Source organism: Galeopterus variegatus, unplaced genomic scaffold, assembly GCF_000696425.1.
Source record: "Galeopterus variegatus unplaced genomic scaffold, G_variegatus-3.0.2 Scaffold4213, whole genome shotgun sequence".
Lineage (NCBI taxonomy): Eukaryota > Metazoa > Chordata > Mammalia > Dermoptera > Cynocephalidae > Galeopterus > Galeopterus variegatus.
In genome coordinates this window covers 35,039-47,124 of record NW_007730324.1, presented here as the reverse complement: position 1 = coordinate 47,124, position 12,086 = coordinate 35,039, and the positions used below count along the sequence as shown (strand labels likewise).

The 12,086-nt window shown below is 35.2% G+C and overlaps 1 protein-coding gene across 4 annotated transcripts in view; it reads left to right on the top strand.

Annotated features, from left to right (window-relative positions):
• PICALM (phosphatidylinositol binding clathrin assembly protein) overlaps positions 1 to 12,086 on the top strand; it is a 113,175-nt gene that overhangs the window by 83,738 nt on the left and 17,351 nt on the right. Inside the window, exons 15-20 of one of the 4 annotated variants that reach the window (XM_008587012.1) lie at positions 400 to 531; positions 626 to 656; positions 831 to 930; positions 3,741 to 3,764; positions 5,508 to 5,567; positions 8,974 to 9,078. In XM_008587012.1, coding sequence (XP_008585234.1) covers positions 400 to 531; positions 626 to 656; positions 831 to 930; positions 3,741 to 3,764; positions 5,508 to 5,567; positions 8,974 to 9,078 — 452 coding nt within the window. The remainder of the gene's footprint in view (positions 1 to 399; positions 532 to 625; positions 657 to 830; positions 931 to 3,740; positions 3,765 to 5,507; positions 5,568 to 8,973; positions 9,079 to 12,086) is intronic. The other 3 variants (XM_008587015.1, XM_008587014.1, XM_008587013.1) reach the window with 3 other exon arrangements.

Below are 12,086 nucleotides of genomic sequence, written 5' to 3'. Positions count from 1 at the left end.
TTTTGCACTTTGAAGAGTATAAAAAGGTCTACAAGATATTGTTTCTTAAAGTAAAAGGAACTTTTTTCAAAGTTGCAGAGATATATTTTCTATCTACATTGCTTTAGGTATAAGTGAGTGAGAAAATCTTGCCAGGTGAGGGGGAGAATTGCATTCCATTTCCTTCCCTTTCACAATGCTGCTGTTTTCATCCCTTCTGTCAAGGCAGATATAGCCTTCTCAGTTCATTTTGAAGTGATAAATGTCTTTTTCCATTTAAAGGCATTTACTAATGCCCATTTTTTTTGGAGAACTTTTCCAGTGAGGTAAAAAAAAAAGAAAAGGCAAAGCTATCCTTCAGAAAGCTGTAGCACCGTAAAGTTCCTTACAAATTCTGTTTCATCTGTTTGTAACTTTAAGGCTTTGATGAACTAGGTGGACTTCTCAAACCAACAGTGGCCTCTCAGAACCAGAGTCTTCCTGTTGCCAAACTTCCACCTAATAAATTAGTATCTGATGACTTGGATTCATCTTTAGCCAACCTTGTGGGCAGTAAGTAGTCTTTGGATTCTTCAATCATTTTAAAAATAAGTTGTTTTATTAAAATGAGTCTAGTTTTAAAATGCTTTTTTTTCTCCTGTTTTAGATCTTGGCATTGGAAATGGAACCACTAAGAAGTGAGTGTTTTATTTGTATCCTTTCCCCATATGTCATTTAAAGTCTGATTTGGCTTCCATCTCGAAAGTATGTGTGTTAAGTCTGCATCTTAAATGCTCTGTTAAATCTGAGTATATAGTAAAGAAACTTTATAATTAGAGACTTTTAATATTCCCACTTATGTTTATTTAAAGTGATGTAAATTGGAGTCAGCCAGGTGAAAAGAAGTTAACTGGAGGATCTAACTGGCAACCAAAGGTTGCACCAACAACTGCTTGGAATGCTGCAACAATGGTGAGTTGGAAAGCTCCTGATATGATAATACGTGAATAAATTTAGTTAAATGTAACATGAAAATGTTTTTAAAGTGGTAGACATAAATTGAAAGATCGTTCCTGAGTTTTAGGAGTAATTTGTATTTCTTTTAAAGGAAGCTGGTTAACTATATTTGACATTTTAATAACTAACATGTATTTAAGTGTTGCTTTGTATCAGGCATTATTCTAATAAATAATATGTGGTTTTATTTTATATAACTCTCATATTAACCCTCTGTAGGAGTAACTATGATTATCCCCATTTCACAGATGAGGCACAGAGTTAGTTATTAAGTAATATACCCAGGGTCACAGAGTTCTTTAAGTAATGGGGTAGATTTTTAGAACCCAATTACTTAAGAATTTTAGAACTCTGCAGCCTAACTGCAGAGCATATGTTCTTAGTCACTGCTCTATACTGCTGCTCTCAAATTTAGTGTTTGTCTAGAATATAAAATCTTTAATTTTCTTCTGATCTCACCATACTTGCTTGGCTTTTGTTAATATTTTCATTTAATATGTACAGTTGATTCTTGTTATTTTGGCAGTTAAGAACTTAAAAGTCACCCTGAACACTGAATTAATGAACACAGAGCCATTGCTACGGGAAATATGTACACATATATGCATATGTCACATAGATAATAATCTTAAATCCTAAAAAAACCCCAAAAACCTCATTCTAGTAGATTCCATTTTATTTTACAAAAGCGAAAATAAAGTTCAGAAGTGTTAGGTGACTTGCCTGAGGCTGCCCCCGACTAAGTGCCAAAGTAGGAATTCGAGCAATACTATCTAGCTCCAGGGCCAGAACTTTTTTAGTACACTGGACTGCCCCTTGCTTTCTCCATCCTCTGGTTGTCCCTATATGAGAGCTGAAACAAGGAAGAGCGTTGCCTTTTCACACCTCAGCTGGGAATGAGCTGTATCAGGCAACTCAAATTTTTTGCCACTCTGCACATGTCCATGAATGACCTTGACATCACCATGAGTATTGATTTGGGGGTTACAAATTTTAGTGTATAGGTAAATTTGCAAATACAGAATCCATGAATAAGAGGATAAACTATATTTGTTAGTTAGATAGTATCTAGTACTGAAGAGGTTCTAGTAATGTTTTTAGTTAATGTAAGGCACAGTTAAGCCCAAAGTAGCTTTGTGGCTATTCACCTATCCTTGGCCAGCTGTTATTTTACCAATTCAAGCAGTCTCCCTTGGGCAGAAAAAAACATACTCCTCCTTGTGGGAAAGTTCGAAACATGCATTGTGCTAATGATGTGTTTGCAGAAGCATTTCAATTACAAAGTCTACACATTATAGTCTTACTATTGTTATTAGAGAACATCATTGTCCTTGTTATAGCCACTTTCTTGTTATTAAATCCTTTCCAGAGCATTACTGTGTTTTAAGAGTTTTATTAGCTTCCGACTTTGTAAATGGAAAGTAATATTGAAATTTAGCTAAATTTTTCAGTGGTCACTACTATCATTAATAGTAAAACCTTGTATTTAAATAATTTAGGTTTTACACAAATACACACAAATGTACACACACATTCATACTATCTTAAAGCTGTAAACAGTGCTCTCTTGGGAGTTTGAGCTTGTAGGAAGGTACTTCAAAAAGTTCATGAAAAGATTCATATTGTCTTTTAATTCTATTTTTCCGTAAACTTTTTGAAGTACTCTTGTATCATCCCAATTTTAAGGATTAAGCTATGTGATTTTTTTTCCCCAAGTGTGAAGCAGCTGGAAAGCAGATTTATATTGAAATCCATCCTTTCCAACTCTGAATTCAGTATTGTTTTTTTCACTATAACACACCTCACTGACTAGAGGATGGCAGGAGTTTAGGTTTGTAGGTTTTCTGGTCTCAGATGTGTATTATACATTGATTATGTGGAATGATATACAAATGCTGACCTTAAAATACAATGAATATTTTATTTTTTATTAAGTTAGTATTAATCTGTATGAAATATTAGAAGTTTGTAGATACGAGGGTACTTCAAAAAGTTCATGGAAAGATTCATATTATCTTCTTATTCTATTTTTCTACAAATGTTCTGATGTACTGTTGTAGCATTTAAGATTGACTACTAAAATGTAATAGTTCTATCTAACCATCTAGAATCTATATGTAAGTTGATAAGATAGCAGTGCTTGTAATCCTGTGTAGTACATGGTAATGTGTATCATTATCTTAAAGATTTTATTAAAATATTTATATGCATTTTATAGAGTTCCTTTTTAATGGCTCACGTTTGGGGCTGATGATGTAATTCACTACTTAAGATAAACTGCTGCTTATGACATTTCTTTACATTCCTAACTTTTTATTAATCCTTAAACACTGTCAAGGTTTTAAAATATTTTTTTACTTAAAACAAATTTATTAGAATTTTATTAAAATATGTTATAGTACTAATTTTTTTAATTAGTCCTTGCTTTTTTCTTCTGTGGTAGATGTTACCTGATGTGACCCTGTTTGTGGGACACACTGGATTTTGTACTGTTGATACTACTGATTTTTATGTTTTAATGACATTTATAATCAATAAACAATTGTGTATGTGAAAGGAAGAGGCAAGACTAAATTTCTCTTGTCAACCTTGATAGTGTTTTAGTATAGATGTTCTTTCATTAGATACCAGAAATACAAGGGATTTTAGGTAGTCAGTGAATGTACATGTGAACTAAAATGCTCTCTGTGTATTTTCTGTTGTGTAAGTACTTGTTCTAATCCAGTGTTATTGCATTATGTAATTGTTCTCCCTGGGAAAAACAGAATGGCATGCATTTTCCACAATACGTAAGTGACCAAAAACTAGCCTTTTTGCAATAAATTGGCATGCTATTAACCACTGCTATAGCAGAATCTCATAACCTTCCAGCTATTACTTGTTTTCACATTCAGATTTTCAATGTGCCAGAAATTCTTCCTAGCATCTACTGATTTCATGGGTGTGTTGCAGAATTGATTCTGATGGTGGCATGGGAAATACCCATTTTTTTTCTTGCTTAATATTCTGCCATTTGCTGCCAGATGGCTGGTTGTCTGTGTGTGTATCTGTGCTGCCACTATGCACTTGATGATTTCTGAATGAAGGGAAATGTTGATTGTGGTAATGTTTAAAATAACAATTGCATGAAATCTTACAGGCTTCTGCTATATTTGGCAGTTTGTCTACTGCTCTTGCAGACCTTGGTTTTAAGTAGGGAGAGACCAATAAGCCCTACATACTCACCCAAATACTAAACTTTTAGCTGTTCACTTTAGTGTTATTTTTTAAAAGTTATGCTTCATTTAACTTTTCCATGCATATGTTCAAATTGCCATATAATTTCAGTTTTTTTTAAATGTATCAGCAGTGTTATTGGTCTTTCACTTGTGTTCAGTTTCAGTTTTCCTTATGAGAAGCACACAGGGAATGTTGTTAAGACAGCAACTATATCTGAAACGATTCTGTTCTCAGATTGTATATTTACAGATTATCAGTTAAAGTAGTAGGAGTCCCAACTCTCTTTATGTGGTTTAAAAAAAAAAAGGCAGGAGGAGGAAGGGAACTTAAACCTTAGTGGTAGGGCCGGCCCGGTGGCGCACTAGAGAGTGCGCCACTTGGGAGTGTGGCGGTGCTCCCGCCGAGGGTTCGGATCCCATGTGGAGACTGGTTCCCACTCACTGGCTGAGCATGGTGCGGGCGCAACACGGTGCGGGCGAGGGTTGTGATCCCATTGCCGGTCAGTAAAAAAGACAAAAAGAAAAAAAAAAAAAACACCTTAGTGGTAGATGGTTCAATTATGCATTAAAGCGTAAACTGACTTATAAATTGTTACTGTTAAATAACTATTGGAATAAATTAGAGAGAAAGCTTAACATACGTAGTCTTTAAATAAGAGCTGTAATTCATAGAAATAGTTACACTCAATAGCGGTTTGAAACCTTTGGGCTTCTTTGAAAAGAATGAATGAGATCCTTAGAAACAATTTTTTGGAAGATTAGGTTATTACCTGATTTAGGATCTTTAAATTTTTTCTTTGAGTGCTAAAGAAATGAAGTACCTAGGAAAAGCATTCAATAATATTACTTAGGGGCTGGCCAGTTAGCTGAGTTGGTTAGAGTGTGGTGTTAACACCAAGGTCAAGGGTTTGGATCCCCATACTGGGCAGCTGCCAAAAATAATAATAGTAATAATAATACTATTTTTCTGGATAAACATTTTTTATGATAGTGATAGGCTTTATATTTTTGAAATTTAGAATTTTTTTTTAAATGGAAATATTTTTAGAGCTATAAAAGCATGTTGAAATCTTAGATCACTTGTATCTAAGTTTAAGTGGTTATTTTTCCTTCTGATAATTCTGCTTTTCTGCTAATTTCAAGACACTTTTTTTCATTGCACATTAATTGACACAGTTATTAATGATCACAGTGTCACTTAATCATAGCTGTCTTAGCAATTCTTTTTAGTGGAACTACAGTTATTATTTTCTTAAACTCAGTTGGCACACATGAGTTACACTTCCTTGTTTATTTTTTCTTTCACCATCTCAGGCACCCCCTGTAATGGCCTATCCTGCTACTACACCAACAGGCATGATAGGATATGGAATTGTAAGTATTTTTCAAGATACAACTTTTGGACATAAGACTGATTTATATTTAACGTGCTTTTATTACAAACTGAACTGAAAAAAGAATTTAGTGCTTCACATACCCCTAGCCTTAGTGTCTAACATAATGGAACCATAGCGATGGTTTCCTAAGTATTTCTAGAATAATCATTATACAACAGATATTATTTATTAAGTTTTACAGTATTACCTGGCTTATTTTTCCACTCATAACTTTGGTAGACATGTTATATTTTATGGCAAACTCATTTAAACATTAATGTTAACTTTCAAGCCTTTGTTGCTGTGACCTTACATTAAATAGCAGCGAGGCCTTCTGACCTAATACTGTAGGGGAAGGGAAAGATTAACATTTCTTGAATTGTATGGGTGTAAATTTAGTTTGGTAAAGGGTAGAGAAATTTTCCTATGACAATGATTGTTACAGTACAAAAATAGTCTTTTAATGTTTCAGCTGTCCGCAATTCACATTCTAGACTGCTCTGACTCTCCCAATTCTCTCAAATATACCGACTCACTTAGATAGGAAATGGAGGTAGTATATACCCACTGGTATATATTTGAGGAACTGTTGCTGATAGAAGGCAGCACTATATTCCTTTGTACTGCTACTGTGGCTGCTGTGCTATACTTCTTTATGCACATGATATGGAAGTAGATCTTTCGTAACATATGGAAAAGTTTCACATGTGGAGAAGCTTTTAGATTGGTGGTCATTGCATTAAAAACTCTGCACAAAAACTCAGGGCGTAAACTTAAGCGAAGCTCAATATAAATAGTAGTCTATTCGAAAGTAAAAAGTAGAATTTCTTGAAAGATAAGATTTTAGAATGTTGCATTTTAACCAAAATAATACAGTGGTCTGTATCTGCATTATTTTCACACCAGGTATTATCACTTATTATGTTAATTTTATACCCTGGAGTGGTAATTTTAAAAGAAATAGATGGTTGGTTGAGATTCTATTTTCCATTACTCAAGGATGAATTAACTTCTTTATGTTTAATTTTAAGCCTCTTTTTGATCCTTAACCCAAATATCTGAAATCAAATGGAAGAACCATAGAGAGTAAACCTCTTCAAAGAATCAAATGTCTTCACTTGTGATCACTTAAATAGTGGCACAAGAACTTGATTTGGGGCCGGCCCGGTGGCGCACTGGGTAGTGCGCCGCTTGGGAAGTGCGGCGGCGCTCCCGCCCGAGGGTTCGGATCCCACATACAGACCGGTTCCCGCTCACTGGCTGAGTGAGGCGCGGGAGCAACACCGAGGGTTGCGATCCTGTTGCCGGTCCCGGTCCGGTACGGGGGCGACACTGAGGGTTGCGATCCGTTGCCGGACACGGAAAAAGACAAAAAAAAAAAAAAAGAACTTGATTTGATATACAAAGGCAATTTACTTTGTTTTGTTTTGTTTTTTATTTTATCTTCTCAATATGCATTGTAGTTGATTTTCGTGTCCCTTTACCCATTCCTCTTTCCCTCTCTCCCCACTCCCCCCACTACATCATATCTGTTCACTTACCTGAACAAGTTCAAGGAATTGTGATTGTTTTGTCTTCTTCCCCCCACACACCCTTTATTTGTTTATATATTTATTTATTTTTAGCTCCCAAAGATAAGTGAGAACATGTGGTATTTCTCTTTCTGTGCCTGACTTATTTCACTTAATACAATTTTCTCTAAGTCCATCCATGTTGTTGCAAATAGTAGTATTTCATTCTTTTTTATAGAAAAGCAGTATTCTATTGTGTAGATATACCACAGTTTCCTTATGCACACATCTGATGATGGACATTTGGGCTGGTTCCAACTCTTGTATGTTGTAAATAGTGCTATAATAAACATGGGAGTACAGGTATCCCTTCGGCATGATGATTTCCATTCCTCTGGGTATATTCCCAGCAGTGGAATAGCTGGGTCACATGGTAGGTCTATCTGTAATTGTTTGAAGAACCTCCAAACCATTTCCAAAATAAAGCCTGCACCATTTTGCAGTCCCACTGACAGTGTATGAGTTCCTTTTTCTCCATAACCTTGCCAGCATTCATCACTCAGTCTTTTGGATATTAGCCATCCTAACTGGAGTGAGATGGTATCTCAGAGTGGTTTTGATTTGCATTTCCCGAATGCTGAGTGATGTTGAGCATTTTTTCATGTGTCTGTTGGCCTTTCGTATATCTTCCTTTGAGAAATGCCTATTCAGCTCCTTTACCCATTTTTAATTGGGTTATTTTTTTTGCTGTAAAGTTGTTTGAGTTCCTTGTATATTCTGGATATTAATCCTTTGTCAGATGTATGTTTTGCAAATATTTTCTCTTACTCTGTTGGTTGTCTTTTCACTGTGATGATTGTTTCTTTTGCTGTGCAGTTTGATATAATCCCGTTTGTTTATTTTTCCTTTGGTTGAAAGGCAACTTACTTTGAAATGTCTTAGTAGTTAAGACATAGTGTCTTAAGTTTTTTCTCTGTCTAAACCTGGCAAGTTTGGAAATTTTGGAAGTTTTTGGTCTAAATCATTATTGTCTGGGCCGGCCCGGTGGTGCACTGGAGAGTGCGCTGCTTGGGAGCGTGGCGGCGCTCCCGCCCAGGGTTCGGATCCCATGTGGAGACCGGTTCCCGCTCACTGGCTGAGCGTGGTGCAGGCGCAACACCGAGGGTTGCGATCCCGTTGCCAGTCCCCGGTACGGGCGCGACACCGAGGGTTGCGATCCTGTTACCGGTCAGTAAAAAAGAGACAAAAAGGAAAAAAAAATATCGTTTTGTCTGTTGTACTATAATAATGTTAGCAATTCACTGAAAAGAAAAAGTTAGGCTTTATTACCATTATTACCACCTTTAAAAATGAGCATATTAAAGACTTTCCATACAAAAAAAATACTCTTAAAAGTTTTTAGCTATTAATTTTATTTGCATTCAGAGGAGTTTTCCTTTTGAGTCAGAGTCATACAGACCGGCCGCTCACTGGCTGAGTGAGGCGCGGGAGCAACACCGAGGGTTGCGATCCCGTTGCCAGTCCCCGGTACGGGCGCGACACCGAGGGTTGCGATCCTGTTACCGGTCAGTAAAAAAGAGACAAAAAGGAAAAAAAAATATCGTTTTGTCTGTTGTACTATAATAATGTTAGCAATTCACTGAAAAGAAAAAGTTAGGCTTTATTACCATTATTACCACCTTTAAAAATGAGCATATTAAAGACTTTCCATACAAAAAAAATACTCTTAAAAGTTTTTAGCTATTAATTTTATTTGCATTCAGAGGAGTTTTCCTTTTGAGTCAGAGTGAAGGTACTGGTGCCTTTCATCCCTGTTATTATTCTTGTTTACTTAGTCATAATAAGGAAGATGTGAGTCAACATCCTTTAACTTGATATTCTTCTATTTTTCAGCCACCTCAAATGGGAAGTGTACCTGTAATGACGCAACCAACCTTAATATACAGCCAGCCTGTCATGAGACCACCAAACCCCTTTGGCCCTGTATCAGGAGCACAGGTATTACATGCTACATGTAACCGTTGTGCTTGATTTGGAAGGGATGTAATACTAACAAATCCTTTTAATACAATTTGAAAAACAAGTTAATAGCATTTTCCCCCTTAATCATGGACGTTACCTGCTTCACATCTTTCTCATATAAGAACTTGTAGGAATATTGATTATTTTGAGGGAAAGGATTACTTACAGATATTAAAGATGGAAAATTTTTGATAACTTATAGTTGATGGATCCAGAGGATGGTTTTTCAGAGGTTAAGGAACATGGCATGCTACCCTCAAAACCATTAACTCAGAGCTTCAGTTTCTTGACTAATAGCTTGAATAATACTACAACAAGGGTGTTTACCCTTGAGATATTTGTAAAATTCTCGGCAAGTTTTCAAAAAGTTTTGGATGTTATTTTTTCATTAGGTGATTTTCTGCCATTGAGGATTACATTCAAAACCAAAAAAAGGCAAAAATCCTTTAATTGCCATGCTGACCTAAATTCTATAAAGGAGAGACTCTTCTATTCAGATGTTTCTAAGGCTCCCTCTTCCATTTCCTGGAAATTCATCATAAATATTCACTCTTTGTTTTTCCATTACTGTTTTCATTAGAGGAATCTGGATTTTTTTTAAAAAGCTTTTACCCCCTTTAAGGTTATTCCTTTGTTTTAAATTTTCTGGTGGCATACCATGTGATGAGAACTTTGTGAAGTGATTGGATGGATTATACTTCTGTGTCTGTTACTCTGCTCACAGAATTTAACAGTTATAAATAGTTAATTATATGCAATTGTTAAAGCACCCTTTCTTTTTAAAAATGGTTTCCAGTGCCAGCTGATTGGTATTGTATGCATTTAGTGCTTGCTTGAAAACATTTGAGGAGCCTTTGGTAATGGACTTGTTGTTCCTTTTCCACTCGAATGCATATATATTAACATTTGCCAAAATATATAATGTTAAATTGCCAAAGTTAATTTATACCAATTCAATTTACGTCTAGTCTCTGTGTATTTCATAGACTAGTGAACATAGGAGATTCTTTCATTTTTCAGCCTTTTTGAGTATTGAAATTTTTCAATAAATTGACATCTCTGTTGGCTGGGAGCAGATAGTGAATTTAGTTCTGATTAAGAGGTAAAATCCATGTTGGTATCAATTCATACATTTGTCCACATGCCTCTTCATTCGTGTTAAAGTAACTTTTCTTCCTGTTTCTTAATCTGTGAAGAAAGTGAAGATAGTGTGGGGTCAGGGTAATCAACATAATCATTACTTTTATGTCAGTTACTATTATGATTTGTTTTTATAAAATGGATTATGGGTATTTACAGTTCTCTTCTCCATCTTTTACCAGCAGTAGTTCTGACTACTGGTATAACTTGATAAGGAAACGTATTAGATTTTGATAAACTTTTAAGTATGTTTAATGATTTCCCTGTTGATTGATGTAGATGTTTTCTTGAGATTATAGTTATAAGTTTCCTCGTGTCCTTTAGTTTTTTTCTTTGTTATTGATACTTTAAACTTCACATATATATATATATTTAAAAATTAATTTGGTTTTATGCTGTAAGGGACTAAGTGATAAGAACCTAAATGTATTTAAAAAAAAAAAAAAAAAAAAGCCATAGTCCAGAGCTATATAAACTTACTAGGAACCACTGACTACAGAATTTTTTTTTCCTGATAATGTAGTTAAACCCTGCACCCGGTCTGCATCCTGTCTTGCAGGCTTCTGTCAGAATATATTGCTGCTTTAAGCTTGGATACTGCTGGACAGTTTCCAAGCACTTTTTGCATACATTATTTTACCTAATTCTCAAAATAATTTTTAAGATAGATAGGTCTATTATCACCGTCACATTTTATAGGTGAAGAAGACTGAGACTTGGAAAGGTTCTTCAACTAAGTAAGTAGTGAAATGCAGCTTATCCCCACGTGTCCTCAATGCGTGGTCCAGAGCTCATTTGTACTAGTCTTTCTGATGGTGGGATTGAGCCCTTAATGCAGTGAACCATTCTGCTAATCTCTTAGGGGCTTTACTGTTGGATTGTAAACCACATTTACACATTTAGGCTGTAACTACTATTCTTGTCAAGAACATCCTCTGCAGTTTTAGATAATACCTTCAACCTTGAAACATTGTATGAATTTTGTTTTTTTTAAAAAAATGGTTTAAAAAAATCTTAGTAAAAATCTACCTTTAAAAAATTGTCCCTCCCCCCCCAGCATCTTCCCTTAACCCAGGTTTTATAACCTTTTCCCTTCTAAAATCCACATAACCTTTTCATTGAAACACCAAAAATGTACTAGAATTTTCATGTGCATGAAAAGAAACTGACAGAAATGCCTTTTCCTAATAACTTCATGCCAGAAGAAAAGTGAATGAGAACATTAGGGTAATACGTTTCTAGTTGAGAGATCAAATTTGAAGTGAGTACTTAACTCTAAGTATTATTGATTGAAAAAGCAAATAAAAGAAGGAAGCAAATTGATAACTAGAAAAAGAGAAAGTCAGGCAGCAGTGAAATGGCTCAAAGAAACTTTGGTCTCTTCACACAGTCATTTGAATCGTTTGGAAGTCAGAATCTTAAGTCTTTTAATGTTACTTTTAATCCCTTTCCCCCCTTTGTTCTCCATGTATCTAATCATAAAGTCCCACTAATTTTTCCTCTGCTATAATTAGATCCATCCTTCTCCTTGCATTCTACAACCTTCACCCAAGTTGGAACCTCTTTATTCACACATGTCTTACAACAATTTCCCATGTTCTTTGCGCCTCTGATTTAATTCTTTCTGTAGGTACTGGAATAATCTTCTATAGGCAGTATTTGTAGCATCTTATCTCCATACCCAAAAATCTAAGGAGGCAAATTTAAAGCCTCTCCTCAACTTTCCTTCTGTCTTAAACTACTTCACAAAGTCTCCTTATTTGTAAGAGTAATAATGAGTTAACAGAATATTTGGGTTCTTCAATCCCCGTGCCTTTTACAATTCTTTTTTTTTTTTTTTTTTT